This window comes from Electrophorus electricus, chromosome 6, assembly GCF_041902795.1.
Source record: "Electrophorus electricus isolate QZ-2024a chromosome 6, ASM4190279v1, whole genome shotgun sequence".
NCBI lineage: Eukaryota > Metazoa > Chordata > Actinopteri > Gymnotiformes > Gymnotidae > Electrophorus > Electrophorus electricus.
Genome location: NC_137502.1, coordinates 12876053 through 12901500, shown reverse-complemented (window position 1 = coordinate 12901500; position 25448 = coordinate 12876053). Strand labels below are relative to the sequence as shown.

Sequence of the window (25448 nt, the reverse complement as noted above, 5' to 3'; positions counted from 1 at the left end):
CCTTAATTTCAGACCAAAACCTTAACTTCAACCCAAAACCTAATCCTAACCCTCACCTGGCCCTAATCCTGTGTCACGGTACGGCCCCTCCTTTCAACTGTCTCCCCACGTTTGTTTGTGTGTGTGTGTGTGTGTGTGTTCGTCCATGTGACCATGCCCCCCATGTGTCACACTTGTTTGTAATTGCTTGTCATTTATGTGTGTGTATATAAACCTCTATGGTTCTGTTGTCTGTTGTCGGTGTTTGATGTTACGTTAGCTTCATTGCTATGTAGTACTTGTTTCCGTGTGAATAAACATATGTATTTGTTTCGTTTGTTTTGGAATATCTTCAAAATAAGCCTTAACCAGCCTATTAATCCTATCCGGTATCTAGAAGAACCTGAATGCTTTCCATAAGAAATTATTCAGTACTGATCTAATAAACCAAATCTAGAAAAACCACATATAAGTCCCTACCCTTTTTCTTTGCTGTCTGAATCTGATGCCAGATCATACTTCTATGCTCCAAATATCCTACAAAGCCTAAAAATATTCCTCCCTTTTGCATTGGTGTATCAATTAACTTATTCAGCCAATCTCCGTGCGATCACATTAAAGAAAATATTACCCTCCGTATTAAGAAAGCTTTTAGACTGAAACTGCTCAATACCAACACCATCCTACTCTCTTGGTATAAAATACCCCCTGCTCTTCTCTACTCTTTTGGTATAATTCTTTTATTCTACATTATGACCATCATATTCCATAATAACTTCAAAACTTCAGTTGCGCTATACACTGTCCCAAATGCTTCTCTGTCCTTCTTTCCAACTTTTAGCCTCCCAGACTTCGCCATACTAAATAAGATCTTCACAAACTTAAACGGATCCCTAAAGAAAGTTGTCCTAGCACACTCCTTCTTTTTACTCCTTTTTTTCAAGCCCACTGCTCTCTTCACTACCACCAACCTACTTCATCTCTTTCTGTAGTGTATTAATACCCTGTCTTTCCTACACATCATCTTACCTCCACTGTTTTCTAAGTGACCTTAACAACTGACTTCATTATGCCTTGTGTCCTTTACTTTTCCTGCAAAATACCAAATCTTTCCATCCCATATTCATAAATAACTAAACTCTTTCTTTTTCTTTCACCAACTGTTTCATCCTCTCTTGCTTGCTACAATTCTTCAGACTAACATCATTTTTCTCCCATTCACTTTCCTGTATATCTATGCTTTAATTCTCCTCTGTAGTAGCAGAAGTATTGATAGTCTATGAAAAGTGGAATGTAATCTGCTACTGGACTTCATCCAATGTGCAATTCCATAGCATTGCTCATTGTGGGCACCCTGTACTCCCTCATCCATGCACATCTTCTTTCCTTGATGAATCCTCAGTCCCCACTAACATCAACCTTTTTCAGTCCACACATGCACATCTGCAATCTCTTTCCTTCGTCTTCCAGCCTAGTTAGCTCTATATTTATCTCTTTTCTTGTAATCAGAACCGCCATAAAGTCAAGTCAGTAGTAATCCTCCTGTGACTCATCTTCCACCCCAGTCTCGCAGACTCCTGGGGTATCACATTTATCTGCCTCATTGTAGCTTCGAGAGGTGTACATGGTTGAACAAGCCATGGGTGCTGCAACCATGAGTTGCTAGCCCATGACAGCCCCTCTAGGGTCTATTTTCTCTTGTCAGCTGCCTCTCCAAGCTACAAGGTCTTTCCCCTGTTGTCAGCTGCCCCATTCACAGCATTTACTAGGTAAATTAGATAGACGATTGTAATTATGCACAGGATAAGTTGTCAGATATCTTGTTCCAAACCATTATAGTTTCACATAGGGCCCGTCCTACTCACTTCACTCACTTCATAATAGAAACCACAACCTTACAAGCTCATCACAGTGGTCCTCAGGTAGTTGGTAGGTGTCCACAACACCTCCAAGAATGTTGACCAGGGCAGTGGTAGCTCAGTGGTTAAGGTACTTGACTTGTAATCAGAAAGTTGTTGGTTCAAGCCCCACCACCTCTGGGTTGCCCCTGAGCAAGGCCCTTAACCATCAGTTTCCCAAGTTGTGTTCAGTCATGATTTTAAGGTGCTTTTGATAAAAGTGTCAGCTAAATGCTGTAAATGAACAGTGAGGTCTGCCATGCCACTCACAAATGGACATATACTGAGATATCGCCAGAGCTATTAGGGTTATACAATACACATACATATTTTGAATATACTACAGTGTAGTGATAATGATATGCCGTGCGATATATTAAAACACACTACTGAACCCCTAATGTGACATGGTTAAAGATTGCTTAGTATGCATGTTATAATCATGGCAGTACCTTGCAAGGAACAGACAGGTTTAAATAGACAGATGTGTGATGATGATGGTGAAAATAATCAGTAATCAGGGGAGGTTGATCTGATAAGAGTGTGATCATTGGAGTATCTGGGTTAAGTGACCGGGCAGCTGGCAACAGGTGAATGCTGAGAGATGGAGTCCAGGCTAGGGACCGTGACAACTTTTATTGGAAATGTTGTAGCTCATCAGAATAACTTCACAATATTCATTGGTTATTCCTGATATTTTACACAGTAAAAATTAATAAAATAATTATTATCTTGATAGAACGTATGTGAGGAATAAACCGAACTTGAACTTGAATGTTGCAGTTATCTGAAATATTACACAGTACTGTGCACTATTAATTTGTTGATAAATTTAAGATCTATAATTAGTAGCTGCATTTTTCATGTATGACTTAGGAATCTTTTACTACATGATCCTGTTTCAACTTTATAGTTTTTTTTTTTTTTTTTTTTTTTTGCTTTAGATATTTTGTATATCCAATTTGGGCATGTATCTGTTTATAACAAGTAAAATACTGTAGTGTGAAGTCAAATCAAGAATTCACGTATAACCCTTCCTTTCACAAAAATGTCTGCATCATCCTCCTTGATTCCTTGTTTGAAAATGCATAGCTCTGACTGATGTATAAATCAAGAAATTACTAAAAATGACAGCATCATTTATCTGCTAGCTTTGTTTTTGAGATGTGGTAGTGACTACCTCTGGGTCTGGCTCATGCTTAAATTGTATCCCCCCCTTCTCCCCAACAAAGTGTAACTCAAATGTACAATCAGGAGAACATTTTTGTATTGTAAGACCTATACATGATGATTATAATGAATCCCGAGCTGGTTTTGTATGGCTTTCAGGTGTAAACCTAGTTTACACTGGGCCCAGCTAAATGTTGAATGATAAAATAAAGGTGTCTCAACTATAAAGTAGATTTTAAAATGAACAGGAATGCCGGTACTACAATGCCACATTTCTTTCTAGAGCCATTAATTTGTGATTGCAACCATATGCTTTATCCATCCCCAATGCACATTAAATGTCACTGCATGAATAAAACAATGACTGCAACAGAAAAACAAATTGCATCAACATCCCAGACATGTTGGACCATTACTGCACATTATATCCCTTGCAATGGTAGTAAGAAGTTGCTAACTAAGAAGTTGCTAAGACAGCTAAACAAGGATCAGTTTCTTCTGCATCAGGTTGGTACCCTCGATGTTGTTCATGAGAGGTGAATTTTAACAACTGATAGCATTTGATCCAATCCAGCATTTGATCTAGCTGGAATCTAATATGTTCTTCTGTCAGGCCCTAATTCTGTGACCACTGGTCAGAGAAACAATGTGGCAGTTATTTATCTGTACTTCTTAATCAGCCTTGATTTGTCTCAGTAATGAAATTTAGTTTGAAACAAATGCTAGTGAATATAGTGTACCTCAGTACATGTGTGTGTGTGTCTGTATGTCTGTGTGTGTGTGTGAGAGTGACTCATATCTGCAGCAGATTGTAGCAGGAGGGAACAACATATTTGGCAGAACAAGTGGTCGGCTGGATGAGGATTTAGCCACAAAGCATCTTTCTAACTGTTTCCTGCTCCTCTGGTCTTATGGTTAAAATCCTGTGCGCTTCTCTTTGCCCTCTTCGGTTACAAAACCTCCATCTATTCCACACAGAGACAGATGAGCTTCCAGTGAGCCTGCAGCAGTTGGCAGCTATTTTAAGTCTGTTCCGTTTCTTATCCTGATCTCTGTGTGCAGTATCCTAAGCAGTGGGACATGGTTTATTGCACATTTAATTATTGGTACAATAGCAAATAATTATTTGTATACAATAGCAAATAAGTGCATTGGGCTGGCTGTCAAACCATTTAGGTAGGCCATACCATAGAGCCTTGCTTCACTACAGCCACACAATAGTAGTCCATTGTTCTATTTTTGTATCTCTGACATTTTCGCTTTGGAAATCAAACTTTGGGAGTGATCACAGTTCAAAACAACAAACGTTCAGGCTAGTATCACAGTATAGATCTTCACAAATATACAAATATCACTCCCATTTTACTAAAGTAATCTACTGAAGTTAGGGGGAACACGGAGAGGTCATTCCAGCCCTTTTATTAGCGATGTATCTCCGTCCAGCAAATCAGAAACTAAATACAGTGCAATGAGTAATTAAGAAAGAAAGAGAGATGCCAACCAAGGCAGATACAGTGTGTGTAGGCAACACAAGCTAAACACAGTGTCACAGAGCGTAAACATCCCTAAGTTTAGGGATGCTTAGGAGTGAACGGATCACTTTGCTGAGGGTGACTGCCTAGATGCTGAGGGAGACTGCCCAGAGTGTAAGCAGACTCTGGTAACCTTCATAACCCTAGGAACCTTATCTCTGGTACCAGGGCCTCAATTCAGTAGCTTCAAATGCCCTAAACTTAGCTAGCTATTAATCAATATTTGGAATGTTGTTTTTTGAAGATGGGATTATTAGTTATTAGACTTATTTTTGGTTTGCAGGATAACTCTGTCTGTGTAAACTAATTCAGTTAGACTAATAAATATGTCATCATATGCTTTCAGACAAATTTTGACATTGCTTTGAAGTGGTTTTGTTTGGGTTTTCAGTGGGTTTTATTACAATAGCCTGCCAGCTGCTATTATTCAGTCTGTCCTGAAATATGTTCTTTTTTGTAGCAATCACACAAACAGTTAGCCTTTGATTGTTGAAGCATACAAGTATAATGATAGCTGGACGTGGTATATCTTTCTTGGTCTGTTGGAATTCAGGAGCAGGATGAGACTATCAACAGTACCCTGAGGCAATGCAACACCGAATGGGACCAGCAGGCTCTGTCAGACCCATTAGTGGCACAAGTGTAGTGGAGAGCGCTAATGGCTTGTGTCCGGACCATAATCACACTTGATGGGTTCATTGACTCGGGAGACTAGCTGTTAGTCAAATGTTAGTCCAAGCTACAGATGATGTGTTTCTGTATGGTAAATCATTAGATTGGATTTGGTTTTATGTTTTGTTGTTGTACTTCCCATTGCTGCATTGGCAGGAGTAGCTGCATGCTATGTAATTTGAACAGATTTTCTACAGTGAGGCTCAAATATTTGCTCTATTTTGAAGAATCTGGTACACACTTTGATTTTTCACCCTATCTTAATTCTCACAGAGGATGTGGGCACTTTTTTTCCCCCATGGGGATTCACAGGCAACTGGCAGCATCATCTCTAGGTGTCTCCTATGACCTGATAGCTTCCACCCTGAAATGATGAGTGCTTATGTAGGAGTCAACTATATATATATATATATATATAACTTACATTAAACCTAATAGTATTATTATTATTATTATTATTATTATTATTATTATTATATTATGATACCTAATAGTAATATATAACTATTAATAATACTATACTGTAATACTATAACTATATATTGTAAGCTATATATTGTAGGCTAAGCAGGATGCAGGAGCGAACCGTGTTGAACACAGTAATACGTTTATTCACACACAACAAAGACAAGGTAGCTCACAGGCTAACTTAAGGTTAAACACCGACAAACATCAACGGCTAAACAAGACCTTATATACACGCACGATAACGACATAAAACGTGTACACGGGGAGGGCGTGGCCATACAAATGAACACAGAGGGAGACGTCTAGGAGGAGGGGGCCCTACCGTGACACGTATACTACTAAATAATATAGTATAGGTTTTTTTTGCTTTACATCTACTCTGTAACCCATTGTATTTAGCAGCAGAAGCATTCGACGTACACAAACGAAACGAAACGAAAACAAACCACGAATGACAAATACGAACAATAAACAATATGGCACTCAAGTAAAACAGACTACTGAAGACAAAGACCAGCGCGATATAAACGATGCGCGTGAACAGGGCCACGACAACAGTTGTGAACAATGATCGACAACCAACGCTACAAACACAGGGGGTTAAATACATACACAAATGATACGCTTAACAGGGTGCAGGTGTAACAATAACTTGTTAGAATGTTGACAAGAGGGGCCTGTTGTACATAAGGGGCAGTCACAGTGAGAACATCAACAAAAACAAAACCAGCACGTGGTGGGCCGTACTACGTAATGCGTGGGAAGAGGAGCGTACCTTTACAGAAACGTCACCTTTATATTGTCGATAAACATGGCTTTTACATCTAACTGTAGTATGTCGTGTGAATACAAATAATCTGAGAACCTTACTATTGCTCTTTGATTTTCAAGGCTATTGAAAGTTTATGAAATACATTCTTAATCAAAGAAAATCCCTTTTTTAAAAATGTTATTTTATTTTTATTTTTTAGAAATATTGGCCATTCTGTAAATAGATTACCTGTATAACTCAATTGCCCTATCCTTATATACTCTATTACTATGTAACACTATACTGCAGATGCCCCTTCAAACTATATGATGTCACTGCCATGACAACATATACCCTGAGGTACCCATGAGAATTGTCTAGAAAGCCCTTTACCTCCAGCGCTGCCCAAGGCAACTCTGCTGACTTCCACCACTCTCTTGACACTTCATGAAATACAACATTTTTGACATTTGAACTTTTTCACAGTGAGCCTCAATCTGTAGTATGTCTTTACTGTTACAGGGTCCTCAAATTAAAAAGGTTTTAAAAGAATAAAAGAGTTTAGAACAAAATAGGGTTTGAGTTTTTTTCAGAAAATGTTAGAGGCTTTATTTATTTATGCAAGTGTAACGCGTGGTGGCCCGAGTGCTGCAGGGCGAGGGGCAGGATGCACAGACTCCAGCGACTGGGACGTACATTTAACAAGCATTACAAACGTTAATACGAACATGAAACGGTTGACAGTAAACAAACACGAACACAGTTAACAATATCGAAAACATGTAACATTACCATGAAACATCAACACGTTACATCCACACGCTACGTCAACAATAACTAACACTTTGCACTTTTTGCCACGGGTTTATATACATTTAGACAGATGAGGTGCAGGTGTCTGCAGGTGTGGTTACAAATAGAACAGCCCTCCCACTGTACGTGGTGGGCCCAACCATATGACTCAGGGGAGGCGGGCATTCCATGACAGCAAGGAATATTCATTAGACTTGTTTCAGAAATATTCAAATTCCACATTTAACCATTAAGTCATTATCTTCTGGTTAAGGTACTTGGCTAGTAATCAGAAGGTTGCCAGTACAAGCCTGGCCACTGCCAAGTTGCCAATGTTGGGCCTCTGGTAAAGGTCTTTAACCCTCAGTTACTCAAGTTGTGTTCAGTCAGAATTTTAAGTCACTTTGGATAAAAGCATCAACTAAATGCTGTAAATGTTTGAGAACATCTTATCTAATCCTCATTTGAATGCTGCGTCATCTGCATAATTTGTACTTAAATTCACATTCTCCCAATCTAATGGGACCATCAACAGACTGTGCCAGAGGAAGGGACCTACATGAATAAAGTGCTCTGTTTACTGTCTAGCAGAGTCCTTGCTGTATGTTTAAAGCTGCTCTCTTGAGGACTTATGTAACTAGACTTATGTAGCTAGCACAGATTTGCACAGGTGATATTTACAAGACCTGCTGATGTTTGTTTGTTTGTTTGCTTTTCACTTCAAGCTTAGCTCTCCCAGAGTCAGCCTGTCCTAGCCCCTATACATCCATCACTGTCTCAGTAGGATGAAAAACCTGGTTCATCGATCTCTCTTTTATTTCTCTGGAGATTCATGTGATGGCTCATGTTTTCATTGTATTCTGGGTTCCACTGAGAGGGGAGTGAAAATGACAGTAGTGTAACTGTGATATGTAGTCCCTGGTTCATTGCTGTATAATCTCCCCCTCGCCAAATTGTCTAAAGAGAAACTACTCTCAAAGGCTGTAACTGATATGCATAATGTTGTATCATTTTAATATATATACACGTGTGTGTGTGTGTGTGCACGTGCGCATGTGTGTGAGTGTATCTTAATGCATAAAGATACAGTAATAAAGATGAGCAGGTGTTCAGGTGTTTACTGCTCAGATCATCTCATCTCTGTTTGGTATTTTCCTTACTTAATCATATACACCCTCCAGCTCTAACAAGTGGCAAGGACATCATTTTCACAAGTTAAAAAAACAACTGCAACAATTCCTGTTTTGTTATTGGTTCAAAATCAGTAATAGTGCACATGATAGTTTAGAAAATTGTACCCTCAGCGTGTACCTTCACACAGAGTGAACACTTGCAGATTAAAGTTGGGCCCAATTTTCTGACAACGACCTCCAGTAGAAACATACTGCCCAAGTGCCCAGGAAGATCAGTTCACTGGTTGTATTACTCTCATCCTTTATTCAGATTAACCTTATTTGGATAGAGGTCTCCTGTATTTAATCTACTTGTCAACCCAACTGCAGATTCTAGTCCAGGAGGAATGAATATTGAACCCACTGATCATAAGAAAATAACAAGAGAAACTGCCCTCCATTCTCTAGAGCTGTTCATTGGTTTGGACATTTATTTACCTGGAGGTCTGATTCAGATAACACATTGTACATTAGCTATAAGCTGTTCATATAAAACATCATCACATCATTCCTTTTTTTCTGAACCAACCCCAAAAGAATGTTACATGACCCCAACCCCAACACACAAACATACTCATGGCCAGTGTAACAGGGCATAGCACATTCATCCTCTCTCTGCAGCCCACATAGATGGCAGGCTTCCTGTCTGTGAAGTCCACTGTGATATTGGCATGCAGCCAGTCACAATAGAATGTAAAAGTGGCTCCTTCACAGTTCATCCCTCGAAATTTACACTCCACGATCCCCCTGCACTTCCCTCTCCTGCGAGCTGCCAGCCTCTCTGACACAATCGATCCCAGGGATAAACGGCCATCAAAGTCTCAGAACACGCTTCCGACATCTCCAGATCCCCATGATGGATCACCTCAGATTGTCCTTCATGAATATTTATAGCCAAGCTAATTTTGTAGCAGGGCCATATTTTGTTTGTGCCAGGAACCTAACGAGTGAGGCAGCTCGAGTTTTATAGTCTCTTGCTAGAAATATACATGGCTGACAATGACCACTAAAAAACCATTTTCCTGTCTCAGTGATCAGTGACTATGTTATAGCAATGTTAATCATTTTGTGTACCCTGTTGACAGGATATCGAATGGTGTGTAGTATGCTAATCTTTGTAATCTTGGAGATGCTATATAAATGCTGTTGCATTATATAGCTTTGCTATGTTGTTGGAATGTGGCTGCATTAGTATTGAATAGCATAGTAATAGTATTGAATAGCATAGCATGTTATTATAGTATTATGTCAGTTTACCAGAGTTCTGATTGTTACCGTCAGTTCCATTGTGTGGTTTGCATCAGTGTATCTGATGAGCCATCCAGGTGTGCTGAATGCTCTTTTATGTTTGTGTAAAGCACAGTAGCACATAGGTGACTGATTAATGATGCTGACAGTGGGTAGTGTTATGCCACCCTGCCTTTGTGATTTTCTAGCCATTAAAATGAGGTTTCTTGGCTCATTACACATGCTAGAGTTCTTTTCAGCTCTGTAGCAAATAGTTCTGTCTGGTCGATGAGAACCTTTTCTGTTTCATTGGTCACAGTAAAGCCACTGGCCAGAGAGCAACAATGCAGGTGGTTTTTCAATGTCATCTCAAGAGCTCTGTTCTGTTGTGAATGGTCTTCAAGCCACAGATAACGCCTTCAGCCAAGCTAGAACACATGCTTATCATCACTTGCCAAAGTCTTGATAATATCTCAACAAAGCAAGGTGTTTATGATTCATTGATACTAAATTTGCAGTTTTTCATGGTGACTCAAAGTCTGTTGTTGACATGAAGTCCTCCTCATGAGGGTGGGGCTGATGTGGTTGAAAGTTGAGTATATAACTTATTTCACTTTGCTTAACTGTAATGTAAATTAACTCTTTTAAATAGGGTGATTACATACCAACCAGACACACTGTATTATTTCAGTATGTTATAGATACCATAGGATATCAGTTATAGTTGACTAAAAACTGGTTAAAAACAGGGTTTTTGCTATTTGGAATGTCACTATATTTTGGTTCTGTGTGCAGTGTTGATTTTACTGCAGCATGTTGATAATTGCCACTGAACAAAACCAGACAAAAAGATTTTGTTGAGAGGGAACAATAATATGTTGACATACTCTTATAAAGGTTAATTAGTACACTATACATTGGTGGCAGAATTTGAAACCTGGTTTTAGCTCTGCTTAAGGGGATTTGCTCCTAAAATAAAGGATTCAACTTTTCAACTTTTGCTAAGTAGGAGTGACTTTGGCTTGATAGATGAACTTGGTCCCCACAGGTTCACTTCTTTTGTTCTCTTTTCTTGTCTTGTCTTGCTGGATTATTTAGGTATAATGTTGTGAAACTGACACATGCATAGAATCTGTTAACCCACACAGGCACCTACAATATTGTGCAAAAGTCCTACACCATCTGAGAAAATGATGATAATTTAAACTACTTAAGAGCATTATTAAGTGTTAATTTACTCAAAACGGAGAAAGTGCTGCAATGGTCAATTCTTCCAAATATCTTGTTTTGATCTTGTCTGCTTTTTGTTGTTTTGACTGTTTTGACTGTCCATGTTCAGAGTGGAGGTCTGAGCCATGTTATCTGTAAGTCATAATTATGCTTCAGAGTGTTTCAAGCCACTGTCATGCTGAAGTATGTTAATCAAAAATTAAGGAGATGTTTGAGAACAAACCTATGATGTTCTAGCAATCTTAAACATATCAATAATTTGGAACATCTCACAGAGAGAGAAACACACATAAACACACACACAAATGAAATGCAGTTCAAACTTTTTTCCATGTGCCTCTTGATTGATTGAAGTAAATACCCACTCACATGTCCTGGTAATGTTAACATGCTTCTAATATTAGTCCTTTGGCTGTTGAGAGAGGCCCCATCCATAAAACTGCAAAAGTGTGTGCGTGCGTGCGTGCGTGCGTGTGCGTGCGTGTGTGTGTGTGTGTGTGTGTGTGTACCTGCGTGTGGTATTTACAGTCTACAGTGAGCAATAGCATTGACTTCTCTAACAGTACTATTTCTTTACACTGACTCAGTATTTTATATTAGTACCTCTATAGCCTTCCCTGCTTACAGTAACTGTAATATCTGAAAAGTCAGTAGTATCAGAAAGACATAAGTGTTTTTTAGCAGTACTACCTACCATACTGTTAACAGGACTGTTAAACTGTACTTCATAAAATACTAGCTGAGAAGTACTGGTGCCCAGACTTTTCATTGGAACATCAGTATTTTGGGTGTCATGAGCTCAGGATGGACACCAGGTTAACAAAGAAGAGGATGTGTTTGAATCACTGGGTACTCTCTTCTTCTTTTTATTTCAAGAAGGATATGGTAGTATCTGGCAGCAGCAGACCTAGAGAACAGGAGATATTAATGTCAGCTGCAGGATGGGACATAGAAATGGAGCATCTCTATTCTCTATAATAATAAAGTGGGATCTGTGTATTTTTGGACCAGAAAAGTGAGCCAGACTTTGCTTTAATATCCTACATAGTTTTAGCTGCACAGCTTGAGAAAGTGAGGGAAATGTGTTATGGGTGAGATGGCTTAACTGTCAGACTGAACAAGAAGATAGAAGTGCATATTTTAAGATGCAGAATGTTGAGGGGTCTGATTTACAACTAATGTGCCACAGGGCTCATCGTGCTACACCATATCTGACATAGCTGTTGCTATAGCTGTTCCTGAGAGTAACAAGAAGAAGCACATAACAGCACCTTGGTGAGCTTTGCTTTTACTGGACTAAAGATAGGTAGAAAATACTGCAGAAAAAAAAGTAACTAGACTTGTGCTTTCACTACGTATTAGTAGCACACAAACCAACTGGTCTTGAAAAGCCTGCTTCAGATGTACTAGAGGAAGAATCTTAAGTTTAACATGATTCATCATGTGTTATTTCTATTTCTGATTAAATTAAACATAAATAATTAATGTCGCTTCCAGACAGTCTGGATGCCTGCAGATATACATGTAAGCTACTGTTGTTCACCAATCTGTTTGTGTTGATACCTGCTGGCCAAATACATTTTTTTCCTGATTGTACAGTTAAATCCACAGTCGTTAACCCCTATTTCTATTCAAATATATAAAATAATAAGTATAGGTAATAGTTATATTTTATCACTCATCATACAGGAACTCAACCTACAATCACTGTTTAATAGTTGTGTGATGACTTCTCAAAAATGTAGCCAAGATGGCTATGAAGCAAATGTTGAAGACCTAGTCACTACTCTTCTCCACGTGGCTTCAGCTGAGTCCCGCCCTCATTGCTTCCTTCGGGCTGTCATTGACACGGGACACTGCTTCTTTTACTGACATTTCACCCCTCTCACAGCAGCTGGCTGGGCTGCAGACAGCCACCAGCAAGCCATGCAGGCGGGCCAGTGGGAGCAGAAACGTAAGCAGGTAAACAAAAGGCCCTGTCTCTGCCTCGTGCAGTGTGGCCCAAGAGGAGAGGCAACATGAATACAGAGGCGTGAGGGATGAGGTCATGTTAATACTCTGAGGAAATGGTTCAGCTCATTGATGTGAAATGTTAGCAGTCAGGAGTCATTAGAGAGGTTGTAGCATCAGGCAACTGCAGTGCAGTTTAAAGGGGATGTGTCCAGAGATTGTATGTATAATGAAAAACAATGTAGTTTTTGAATCTGATTTTCATTATTATTTTTTTTAAATTCAGAAAACGAATGTGTTTCTTATTATTTTTTTACTTGGATTATTGTGTAGGCTTGGAGAGTTTGAAGTTGACGAGAGTATGCTTAATGACCGAGTAGCATCAGTGATGATCAGTGGAGGCATGAGAGGAAAATTAGTGTTGAATTAATGTAAAATAGCTATATTTAATTTCAATGGGTTTTAATAAGGTAAAAAAAAGTGTATAGTGGTGTATACATATGCCACCCTTTTTGCCTCTATGGTTTTTGCAATTATTATATTTTCAGAGAGATTCCCACGTTTGGAAATAAAATGAAACGCTGAGAATTCAGAGGCCCGATGACTTTGGCCAATAGGTTCTGATTAGTAAAGTTGTATAATATGTTTGCTACCTTCTGGTTTGCTGCTAATCATGGAAATGAATGTGAAATATACTTAAGAAGCACTGGTTTTGGAATTCAGAATGTCTGATGACTCACTGGGCTTTTGTTGTAGTCAAGGGATTCCTATGAAATACCACATGGTGGAATTTGCACGTAAGCATGATGCCTCTCAGTGATGTGAATAGGAATGACCTTGTCCCTGAAAGGCAGCGCTTCAGCACGATCACCCTCAGCCACATTTCCAACATGACCCTTCAGGATAGCTTTAAATAGACCTGACCTTTGGACTCCACACACCCAATAGATGTTTTAAGGCAATCTGTTTTCTGATTCCCTTTATAACATGTCAGCTGTCTGGGTCCAGCAGTATAGAGACAAATGTTCTTTCAGGAGCACTGAGAGTTGTGTGCTGCAGAGAGAAATGTGTTTTTGTACATGTTTCTGTTGTATTCAATGACTATTTGTATATATTGTATACGTAGCACTATGGGTGGCAACGTGTGGTTATTGCAGTTCAAACAGGCTTAGAGAACCACTCATGCAACTTGTCTGTCTACACACCATGGTCATGCAATGCCTCTATCCTTACCATTCCTCATGCTGTGTGCTGAGGTTTAAGTGCAAGTTTGGCATATATACTGTATGTTGTCCAGTGCTTATAGTGCAGCAAGTGTTTATGGAACTGTGAACTGTCATGAGGACGCTATCTGGCTTCACTAACTGAGCCATAAAAAAGCATGTGGATGTCCAAAATGCACTGCATATATTTGCAATAAGTCCAGTGTTTTCAAGGACTCCACTGCATTCAGCAGTGTACTGTGCCTTCATTTGGCTCATGCAATCACTTTTTACAAGCAAAGTGTTTTAGGAGTCCTAATAATTAAATAATTGAACAAAATCTCACGTTAAAAGCACACTGTATTTCTACAATTAATTACAGTGTGTGAAACTTTAAATTTCATTTAGCGTAATACAAGCGCCTGTGTTGCATTTTAGTAAAATATTTACATTAGTAGTACACTAACCCAAGGTACTGCATACTGTAAGAAAACTGCAGTGATACAGCAAACCATATAATACCGTACAGATGTACTGTTAAACCATGCGCCCAAAGTGTTTTTCTGAAGCAGCAAAGAATCTTTGTTTCTACTGGTCAATTACATCTGCTTTTCGATGCCCTTATCTTTCCATTATGTTTTTCTAAATTGAGCGGAATTAACATGTCAACCAGGTCAGTGCCTCAAATTTAAACTTAAACGCAACAAGGAGTAATGTGTTTAACATCTAGATTACTCTGATAATTCATATTACAGACGGTTACATCTTAATTCTACTTAAATATAAATATTTTTAAACAGCTTTCCATGGGGTACTGACTGATACCCATCAAGATGTTCCAGCCATCATATATAAATACCGTAAGGGAAAACAATTAGGCTAACGTTCGCTATCGTAGCGACTAACTAGTTAGATTGTTAGCTAGCCTCGGATGCCTCGTAAAACCCCTTACACTCTGGATTGGCTTGAAAAATAAATGGAACATTGTGATAAATCCAACAAAATGAAAAAACAAAATTAAAAGCATTGTAATTTAAAACATTTATATATTTAAATATAAGCAGCAGTTATTTTGATTACCGAAAGTGAATATGATTAATTAAAGCCTCTATTAAAAAGCTCAGACCATTCATGTTAATGACTGTTAATAACACTAAGTACTACAACTGATCAGAGTAAGACGGGAGGGGGTCCTGCATCTGTGCCATTCATCACTCAGACGCCTGTGATGGACCAGTGATCTTCTCCAGGTCTGCTTGTTTACATGCTGTCTCCATGGTGACGGCACAATTCTGCAGGTTATTTTGCTGTTGAATTTGGCAGGGCCTGGTTGTGTTTTGTCACTCATCATTCTGTCTTGCTCATTTACTTTAGGCAGTCACCAGGTGGCTCCTCCAGGGCATCACATTAACTATAAACACAGACCAGTTGACCATGCTGTGGAAATGTGTTTGGATTAATTTTCCTTACTCTAATTTGTATGAGTGACAGCACAGTATTGGAATCAGAGTCTCTAGCATGTAAAATTCAGTCATTGGTTCAGCTTTTATCCACCATATCCACTGGTAAGCCACCATAAAGCTGGTAACATGACATTTTACAGCACTAAAAGAATATTTTTCCTGATGTTCCAGTGCCAGTTCTCACAGTGGATGCCCTATATTAACTACCTTTTCTTCAGCCATTAAACTAAAGGAAAATGTCTTTTCGGCTGTCAACAAATACAGAAATGTACGTGTGCGCACACACACACACACACACACACACACACACACACACACACACACACACACACACACACACACACATGAGCGAGAGAGATGGGGGATTATTCTATCAAATATATTTTGATCTGTCTGTACTATTGATGCTGATATATGAAACAGGTTACCTAGTTTTCTGCTAGGGAACTAGCTATGTTTTTATTGATTTGTCATTAATCAGTTGAGAAAGAAAATGTGTAACAGAAAATGTGTAACTGGGAAATGCTTCTAAATATGTAAAGACTTAAGTAAGTTTACAAAAAACAGATACTCAGTTATTCATGTGTGTATGTGTTTGGGAAAAAGAGAGAGAGAGAGAGAGAGAGAGAGAGAGAGAGAGAGAGAGAGAGAGAGAGAGAGAGAGAGACAGAGAGACAGAGACAGAATGGGCAACCAACCACCCTGCTAATATTGCTCCTATGTACTCTCCGTTTTTCTCTTGCCCCCAGCCATAACCAGAGGAAAACAACATTCACACACCCAGTGACGGAGCAGCTTTCTCCTGAGAGTGCTGGTTTCCGACTGCTGGAGCAGTAAGTGCCTCTCCCAGCCTGCACACCTTTAATGTTTGTCCTTTTCTTTGTTTGGCTCATGTTTATATGTTGTGGGGGTGCAGCCTACTCATGTTTTCCTCTTTTGACTTCTGAATCTGTCGCTGATCTGCGGTGGTCTCAGATGTGAAATGCTGAGCTAAAGCATTATATTGCTGCCTTATGCAGTTCCCAGGAAATGGGCATTATTATAATGTCTAAAGTGACATTAGCATTTTTGTAATGACTGTACTCTCTGTCCTGACATTTCACATGCTTTGATGTGCATAATCTTGCATATAGGTAAGAATTACAAAAAAAAGGCAAGTTTAGGTAAATAAAACAAATTTGACCAAGTTTGTTGCATAAATCTTTGCATAGTGTTTGGAAATTTTGAAGAGGTTCGCAGTACCTTTCTAATTGGTACACCTTTAGTGTCTCTGTGGACAAGCAGCCATAAAACCAAACCTATTTATTTACAGCAACTTATATTAAGACAGCTTGTAAAGTTGACCCTGAAATTATCACTTTGCTTCCTCCCAAATTTACTATTATTTGGCTTGCTTTGAGTAGTAATGTATTTGGCGTTAATTACTATGAGGTCACAGAGCCTGTTTCTGGTTTGATTTCTCAGAGCTGTTGACAGAGTTAGAGCTGGAAGAATATAGGTTGTTCAAGTATCCTGTTTCATAAGTGGCAGTCAGTGTGTTAGACTTGGTGACTCCAAGTCTATATCTGAATTATCAGTCTGTGTCTTCTGAAACTGAGAGTAGCCCAGAGTGAATCAGTGTCGTGCAGCTGGAAAAAGCAGGCCATCCTGGCCCCGTTCCTCCACTCCCCTGAGCCATGGCCTCTAAACCCGCCCACTCTCCACTTTAGGCACATACTGGCAAAAAAATGACCTCAAACTCTCTCTGTGTCTCATTTGTTCTGATGTCACATTTAAAGAAGGTGGATATAAAGAGAATAACATTACCTTTACTCCAACGTAATGTCACTGTCTTTTGAGCATGTGCTCTGCTCTAAATACTAAGCTCCAGAGAGACTTCGCTTGATTTAATGCTGCAGTCGGTAGGGCGTGGAAACCACAGTACTCCTTCACGTGTCTGCCTGTCCCGTGTGAGATTCAGAAAGACAAGTCTGGTCCTCAGCCCCCTATGAGTGATAATCCCAACACACTAGTATTCCTTTTAATGCAGGATGTGATGTCACTTCTGAAAAGCATAAAAAACATGGAAACAACATGCTGTCACATGAGGTCTGTATGATTTGAGGTCTGTATGATAACAGGTTTGTTGTTAGTGTTGTTTTAATGGCAGGCATAGGTTACTAATTGCAGATGACACTAATTCACTGCTCAGACAAGCACCAGTTTACAGTCATGGGTATCACAACTAGGACATTGTTACTTCATTGAATCCAATGAAAACAGGATGAACAAACAAAATTCCCCTCTGCTTCTCTCATTTCACACCTTCCCAGATATCACTTATCACTTTTTTGCCATAGTAGTGGAATCACTGGGCTGACACAGACATGCTCTTTCTAAAAATGGCTCAAATTAAAGCTAATATTACTGTGGCGAAGCCTCTCTCTCTCTCTCTCTCTCTCTCTCTCTCTCTCTCTCTCTCTCTCTCTGTGGGTGTGTGTGGGTGTGTGTGTGTGTGGCTGAGATCTAGACGGTTCTGATGGATGTGGCTCATTAAGAGCTCTGTGGGTGTATTCAGCTATACGAGGGCCACAGCTAATGTGCGAGCAAGGCTCCCGGTGTAGCAGCCATGAAAAGGGCTCGACGTGTGACTCAGCCCATAGCTGTACGAACAGCAGAGCTGGGAGCTCTTTGTGCTGAGGTGGTCAGGTGAAATAGCTAAAAACCTGACATTCTCCCTCTGCTGCACTACTATTTTGTACTGTTGTATCTGTAGAATGCCTAATTTGTTGCCTCATACCACTTTGCTAGACACATCTAATGGCGTGACAGGCAGCATAGAGCAGGCAGGGTAACAATGGCTGCTGTATGGAGATCAGCTCAGCAGGTAAAATAACAGGAAAATATATGGGTTACACCTTGGTCCTCTATTGCTTTATATTCATAATTCATTTTACTGCAGTGCGCCCCCTTCCTACAACAGGCTATTATTCAGTTTCCTTAGATGAAGCTATTTACTTAAAGTGATGTAGGTTTATACCCAATAATTTGCATCAGACTACAGACAGATCGTTTGAGCCCTTGCAAAAAAATAAATTATATATATATATATATATACTTTTTCTACATTATACAAAATAAAAATAATTTTATTTTTAAATGCCCATAGGAATGAGGTAAGTCTAAATATAGCATATTTAGCATTCATATTTGGTATTTTAATGTAATTTTAATGTAAAGGTTGTTAAAAATCAAAAACTAAAATAACTACACAAAAAGGGGAAATGGCTAATATATTATTTATCACTGAAGGGCTCATTTGTTAGTCACAATGTGTTTTACCCCAAGCAGCTTTAGTGTAGCATCTTAATGGGTAATTTTTCTTTTTTCAGAAAAATAGGATGGGATGCCCACTTTTTGGTTTAGCAGCACCCTTTTCTTTTGTGGACCAAAAATCCATAGTCCATCTTTGGTACTCATGGAAAAAAAGTCCAAATTTACACATGAATGATACCAAACAGAGCCATGGTTCTGGAATCACCCCATTTGTGAAAGGGAAGTGCCTCCAGTGCACATCCATCATGTTCTTTTTACTGAGAAGCAACCCCAAATCTGTGATAAGATAAGACTTGCAGCCTTCTATAATGTGTGGTGCACAAAAACAGTATTTGGGTCTCTTCAATTACACTGGGAAATTGTCCCAATCCAACTGTCACCAGAGCTCATTATAGCTGAGAATTGCCATGACTAGTGTTGAGAAGCTCTGTGGTGCACCTTAACAAGTAGAGGAGTCCATTACCACTGGAGACTAATGGCAGGGCTAACAACATTGGCTTTCCAGATGTAATTTTGTCAATCTATTTGTATTAGCAAAGCCAACAGAAATGCATCATCTAGCTTTGGTTTAACGGCTGTTAAACTGATTTAAAAAAAACAAGATCTTTTGTTTGCCCAACAATCACCAATGACTCCACCATTTATAGCAGTGGGGGAGAGCTTTGACATACCCAACGTCAGCATCTAAAAGCAGTTAACTATTTATACAGAAGTTGACCTTCACTGTCAATGAGCAAAATTGATTTTTTTTATTCTTTTAATCAAAAGCTGCTGTATCTGGACAGCTCCTTTCTTTTATGAGCTGGAGCTAAGGTTGACATTTCCTTTCACAGTAAATAACAAATAAGAACAATATATTCATTTTAAGGACATTTTCATTTTTCCATGTGCAGTACATCCTCTCTGTGTACTGGAAGTCAACGAATGATTCAACATTTCAGTGTGTTCATTATCAGAAGAGATAAAAAAACAGTTATCTTTTAATGTAGTCTTGTGCTCTAAGTTAAATGTGAAGATCAGCTTGAATTTGATGTAACTAGTATCTGTAAAGACTCATAGAATGAACATATCCATAAACATTAAAATAAACACACTTCTGGCCTGGTGACTGGTTTGCTTGTAATGGGCCCTTCACTAAGTCTGTGTTGACTTAGTTCTCATGAGTGATGACCTAGTTTGGCAGGAGGGCACAACCCATGAGTACCCTGTGACAGAGCGGTCAGTTTGTCATTTTAAAGAAAACCAGCCTGAGCACCCTGGTCTGAGTCATACCAGACAAATATTAAAACAAATGTGTACCTTCAACACATAACAGACTGTTGGAACTGCAGGGAATTGCACCTGTTAGCAAATCTTACAGAGGTATTTTTGAAGAGAGCTTTTGAGATTAAAAATTTGTAGCATCCACACTCTAAATTGCACAGGCCATATTATGGATGCAGGTGCCAGTGTCAATGATAGCAACTGTCATAGGTAGAGATGTCAATCAAACTCTAGAGTATACATCAAATGTTTGGGTGCTTATTGCTTCTAGCTACATAGTATGTATTAATCTGTAGAGAGCAATGAGGAACACAGGTTGTAAGTGTGTTGTTTGATGTTATTGCTTAATTTGAAAAATCGCAATATGAGAGAACTCTGAAGTTTGAAGAACACTTTCTCAGCGAAAAAAATCTTGAATTATTACCACCCTGCATTTAGTACTTTGTGGCACCCTTGTTTGCCAACATAACTGCTACTAGAGGATGAGGTGGAAGGACAAACACAAAGGGATATGAAACCAGTCCTCCACAAAACATCTCTCCATCGTGTTTGGTTCTTGCCTATGTACTGTCCTCTTCAGATCACCATGCAGGTTTTCAAATGGCTTTACCTCAGGGGACTAGGATGGCCATTTTGGTTGGACTTGGAGGAATACTTCATGGTCATGGTCCAGCAGAAGTGAGCCAGGGTTAATCTTCTGTCTGAGAGACAGATTTTAATCTAAAGTGTCTTATTTGCTCGAGTCCATGATGTCATATGCCCAAGTGATGGAAGACAAATGGTCCCACAACATCAAAAAACCTCCACCATACTTCACACTGGGGATTTAAATAATTTTTTCCTATATTATGATCTCAAGAATTGAAAGAATTCAACTATGCTAATGATGGAAGGAGCACATTCAGAACTGCATTTGTGTTTGACTTCTCTATTCTCTGGCTGTTCTCTGGATCAGCAGTACTGAAGTGTCAGTGTCATGTTCAGTTGCTGAAACCCATCCAAATCATTGAATTCAGGTGTTCCAATCACTTCCATGGCCACAGGTGTATAAAACCAAGCACCTAGGCATGCAGACTGTTTCTACAAACATTTGTGAAAGAATGGGTTGCTCTCAGGAGCTCAGTGAATTCCAGCATGGTATCGTGATAGGATGGCACCTGTGCAACAAGTCCAGTCGTGAAATTTCCTCGCTACTAAATATTCCACTGTCAACTGTCAGTGGTGTTATAACAAAGTGGAAGTGATTGGGAACCACAGCAACTCAGCCACAAAGTGGTAGGCCATGTAAAATGACAGAGCAGGGTGAGCGGATGCTGAGGCGCATAGTGTGCAGAGGTCGCCAACTTTCTGCAGAGTCAATCGCTACAGACCTCCAAACTTCATGTGGCCTTCAAATTAGCTTAAGAACAGTGTGTAGACAACTTCATGGAATGGGTTTCCATGGCTGAACAGCTGCATCCAAGCCTTACATCACCAAGCGCAATGCAAAGCGTCGGATGCAGTGGTGTAAAGCATGCCACCACTGGACTCTAGAGCAGTGGAAGCTGTAGTGATGAATCATGCTTCTTCGTCTGGCAATCCGATGGATGAGTCTGGGTTTGGCAGTTGCCAGAACGGTACTTGTCTGACTGCATTTAAGTGTAAAGTTTGGTGGAGGGGGGATTATGGTGTGGGGTTGTTTTTCAGGAGTTGGGCTCAGCCCTTTAGTTCCAGTGAAAGGAACTGTTAATGCTTCAGCATACCAAGGGATTTTAGACAATTTCCCGCTCCCAAGTTTGTGGGAACATTTTGGGGATGGCCCCTTCCTGTTCCAACATGACTGCGCACCAGTGCACAAAGCAAGGTCCATAAAGATATGGATGAGCAGGTTTAGTTTGGAAGAACTTGACCTCAACCCGATTGAATACCTTTGGGATGAATCAGAGCAGAGACTACGAGCTGGGCCTTCTCGTCCAACATCAGTGTCTGACCTCACAAATGCGCTTCTAGAAGAATGGTCAAAATTCCCATAAACGCACTCCTAAACCTTGTGGAATCCCTTCCCAGAAGAGTTGAAGCTGTTATAGCTGCAAAGGGTGGGCCGACATCATATTAAATCCTATTGATTAAGATTGGGATGTCACTCAAGTTTATATGCATGTGAAGGCAGATGAGCAAATACTTTTAGCAATGTAGTGTACATACCTGCTACCTACACTATAGTGTATACACACTGTGTCTGCTTTTTTCACTGCACCATACATATATCTGCTATCTCCAGTAGACCATACCCAATGATTGTAGCACACTTATACTCCCCATATTCACTGAGGTGATATGACACCTGTGCAGGACTTCTGTTCTTTCCCATATGCAAGTTACACGTTCCTGCTCAAACTTGGTATGAATTTTATAGTAAGACCCATATCTCATTCCAACACATCCTGATACAAGACGGGTGTGCTTGGTTTTGTTTACATGGTCTCAGTGAAGTAGATAGATAGATGGATAGAGAGAGAGAGAGAAAGAAAGGAATAGGGTATTCAAGGAGAGTCTGTCTGCCCTTTTGCTTCTTACAGCACAACAGCAGCCTCACCTCAGAAGGCACCTCAACACAGACCCGTTAAACATACACAAAAAATGCTCTCTGAAGTAAAGAAAAGCCTCTAACCCCACCCTCTTCATGATCACTCCTCCCCCCACCCAGGCCAAGTGGACGCATGCCCAAACCGCAGACAACTGTCTGCCCTTCCAGCACTGTCAGCGAAGCCTCTACCACAGTCAACAGCTCCACTGTGGACATCACACCTGCCTCTAAGGTGAGGATGCTTTACTCTGATGTTAATCAGCTCTGCTAGTGCCACAATTTTGTTTCACTTATTTAACTGTAAATACATTAAACACATTATAAGAACAAATGTGGCTGCCATTACATTTCTGGTCCCTTGGAAATGACATAAAATAAATGTTCCAAGTGTTGTACTTTAACAGGCACAATTCTATCCTTCTTTTCTGATGATGAATAACATGAAAATCCTGTTGCTTGCAGATCAGCAGAAGATGGCAAGTTTTCCAAGTGCTCCTCTCACCTCCTAGCATTGTTCTGTAACCTGAACATGGTTGATAGGAGGCATTTCCTATTATTATGGAGTGTTCGTTTTTAATGATTTGGAGAAAGACCTTGTGAGCATACATTTCTTTCTTCTCACCCATGGGTAGGTGGGAGGGTGATGAATGACTAGAACAGCTATGGGTGGTTGAGCAAACACCTGTGTGTTGAAAGCTCACCACATCGCTCTCACATGGCCTGTTTAATTACAAGTGGTTGATTAGCATGGTGAAGGAGTCAGAGAGGAGGAACTTGAAAAATGCTATGGTATTTAATATCCAAGGTCCTTGGTTCCTCAGATTGAAACTTGACAGAAATAAATGAGTCAGGCTTAGGAGGTGTGTAGGGATTTATGTGTTACACAGTGTGTGGTGATCTCCATGACTGAGATTTCAGAGGCAGTTTTTTTTAGATTGCCCAGGCTGATTGCAGTCTCTGAGTAACATCAACAGGAAATATTGGTTTATTGTGTTTAATGGATGACACCCCCCAGTAAGTAGAATACCACTGATTCTTTGAAATGCATTCAGCAAGCACTTTCTATAACTGTTCGTTGTTCTGCAACAGAAGCTAATAAGGAAGTATGACATTGTCTTACATGTAGAAACACTGGAATAGCTATTCTCTGCCCCTAATCTTTCCCATCTATTCTCTTTACATCCACCTTGCCAAATAGCATCTTCCAGACAACTACATGTATGGGGCATTGATATATGAGAGTACATATAATCAGTATGTTCAGGTGGTATCAAACTGAAGCTATGTCATAGGTATCACTGCATAAAACCACCACTACACAGTAAAAAACACCCTTTGAGGATTTTAACCAGAAGGAGATGCTATAGCTCTGAACCCATCTAATGTTCCTTTTTAAAACAAAATGAAGGCTTGAAAAGCTCTGGACCATTCTGACAGGTCGGATCATTTATTCTGGCAATATTCTGGTCATTTATGTTTGAGTGCTTGCTGGTGGTGATGTTTTAAATGTGCCTAATTTTTGGGCACCCTTTTTGCTTGAAAGCACATTTCCTATTTTGACAGAGATCAGAGCCTTTACTGCCATATCATCTGAAGGATGATTTTTGCAAATCCACCAGTGCAGGCAGCATGTCATGCAGATTTTGTTGAAACATCCTGTTAGTAACTAACTGGTCATTCTTTCTTTTACCCAGATATGACAAAAACAAAGATAATTTGTTGTGTAATATCTCCACTGATTAGCTGGAAAGAGGCTTCCTGTGTACAAAGCTCTGCAAATTGAAACGAAAGAGTTAGCTTTGACAGCCGCTCCGGGCAAAAGATCCACCATGTGTGTTTAGTTGCAATTTTGCTAATTCATCTGTTTACTCCCCTGACATCAAGGAGCAGAAAGTTCACAGACTTTGTCAGCATTTCTGGAGCAGTGTGGTTTGACATGAACTGCCAGATGAAGGCTAATTCTAAAACGTCCAACATTTCTAATGCTCTATGAGAATGGATGTAAAACACCCATTATCCACACTTAATGTCCCCATCATAATAAACTTTATCATCATTAATTTATGTCAGATGTGTCTTAAAAATATTTAACAAGTCAGGGAGTGCATAAACAGGTGCATAAACCATTGCTTTCCTTATTTCCTCGTATTTCACTTTTGGAATATGTTAATGATGCTAAGTGGAGAGTTTTCATATGACTTCTCATGTGCTCAGAAGTCCATTGCTAATCTGCTATGGGTAACCTAGTAAAAAAGTATATTCAGTAGAGTCTGAATCCTTACTTTGCATATTGCAATAATACCACTGAAATGGGATTGATTTTCTTTTATAGAAGTCATGAAAAGGATCTGCAAAACTCTTTCTATTAATGTAATGGATTTATAATTATAGTGTCTGCACTGCTCGCAGTGATTCACCTCTTTATCTCCTAAAATCAATTTATTCCATGGCTGGCACACTGAAAATGTACGAATATTCAGATTTCTCTCACACAGTGATCATGCGTAATTGATGTGATATGAGGACCTCTTGATTAAAGTTTTTTTTATCATAGTCATTATCATCTCATGGCATACACTCTCTGGCATATATTACTCATCCAAGGGAACATGGCTAAGTGACAGCTGTTTACTCTTACCTTTAACAAGACAGAAGGGAATGCACACCTTCAGTCATAGATTGTCTTATAAAGAAAAACAGAAAGTTAATGAGAATTAAAACTCCTGAGGGATTTCATCAAGAAGTGGGTGTGACTGCATGTGCAAGTAGGCCAACTCAAGCCTAAGCCTGCCACTCTC

General features: G+C 39.5%; 1 protein-coding gene across 14 annotated transcripts in view; it reads left to right on the top strand.

Moving 5' to 3' along the window:
* The window catches only part of plekha7a (pleckstrin homology domain containing, family A member 7a), a 75747-nt gene that overhangs the window by 27457 nt on the left and 22842 nt on the right, over positions 1-25448 (top strand). For 12 of the 14 annotated variants that reach the window (XM_081715546.1, XM_081715533.1, XM_081715539.1 and 9 more), the window contains 2 exons: positions 16256-16339; positions 22771-22882. In XM_081715546.1, the coding sequence (XP_081571672.1) occupies positions 16256-16339; positions 22771-22882 (196 nt within the window). Of the gene's footprint in view, positions 1-12676; positions 12854-15721; positions 15775-16255; positions 16340-22770; positions 22883-25448 lie in introns of those variants that run through there. The other 2 variants (XM_081715543.1, XM_081715538.1) reach the window with 2 other exon arrangements.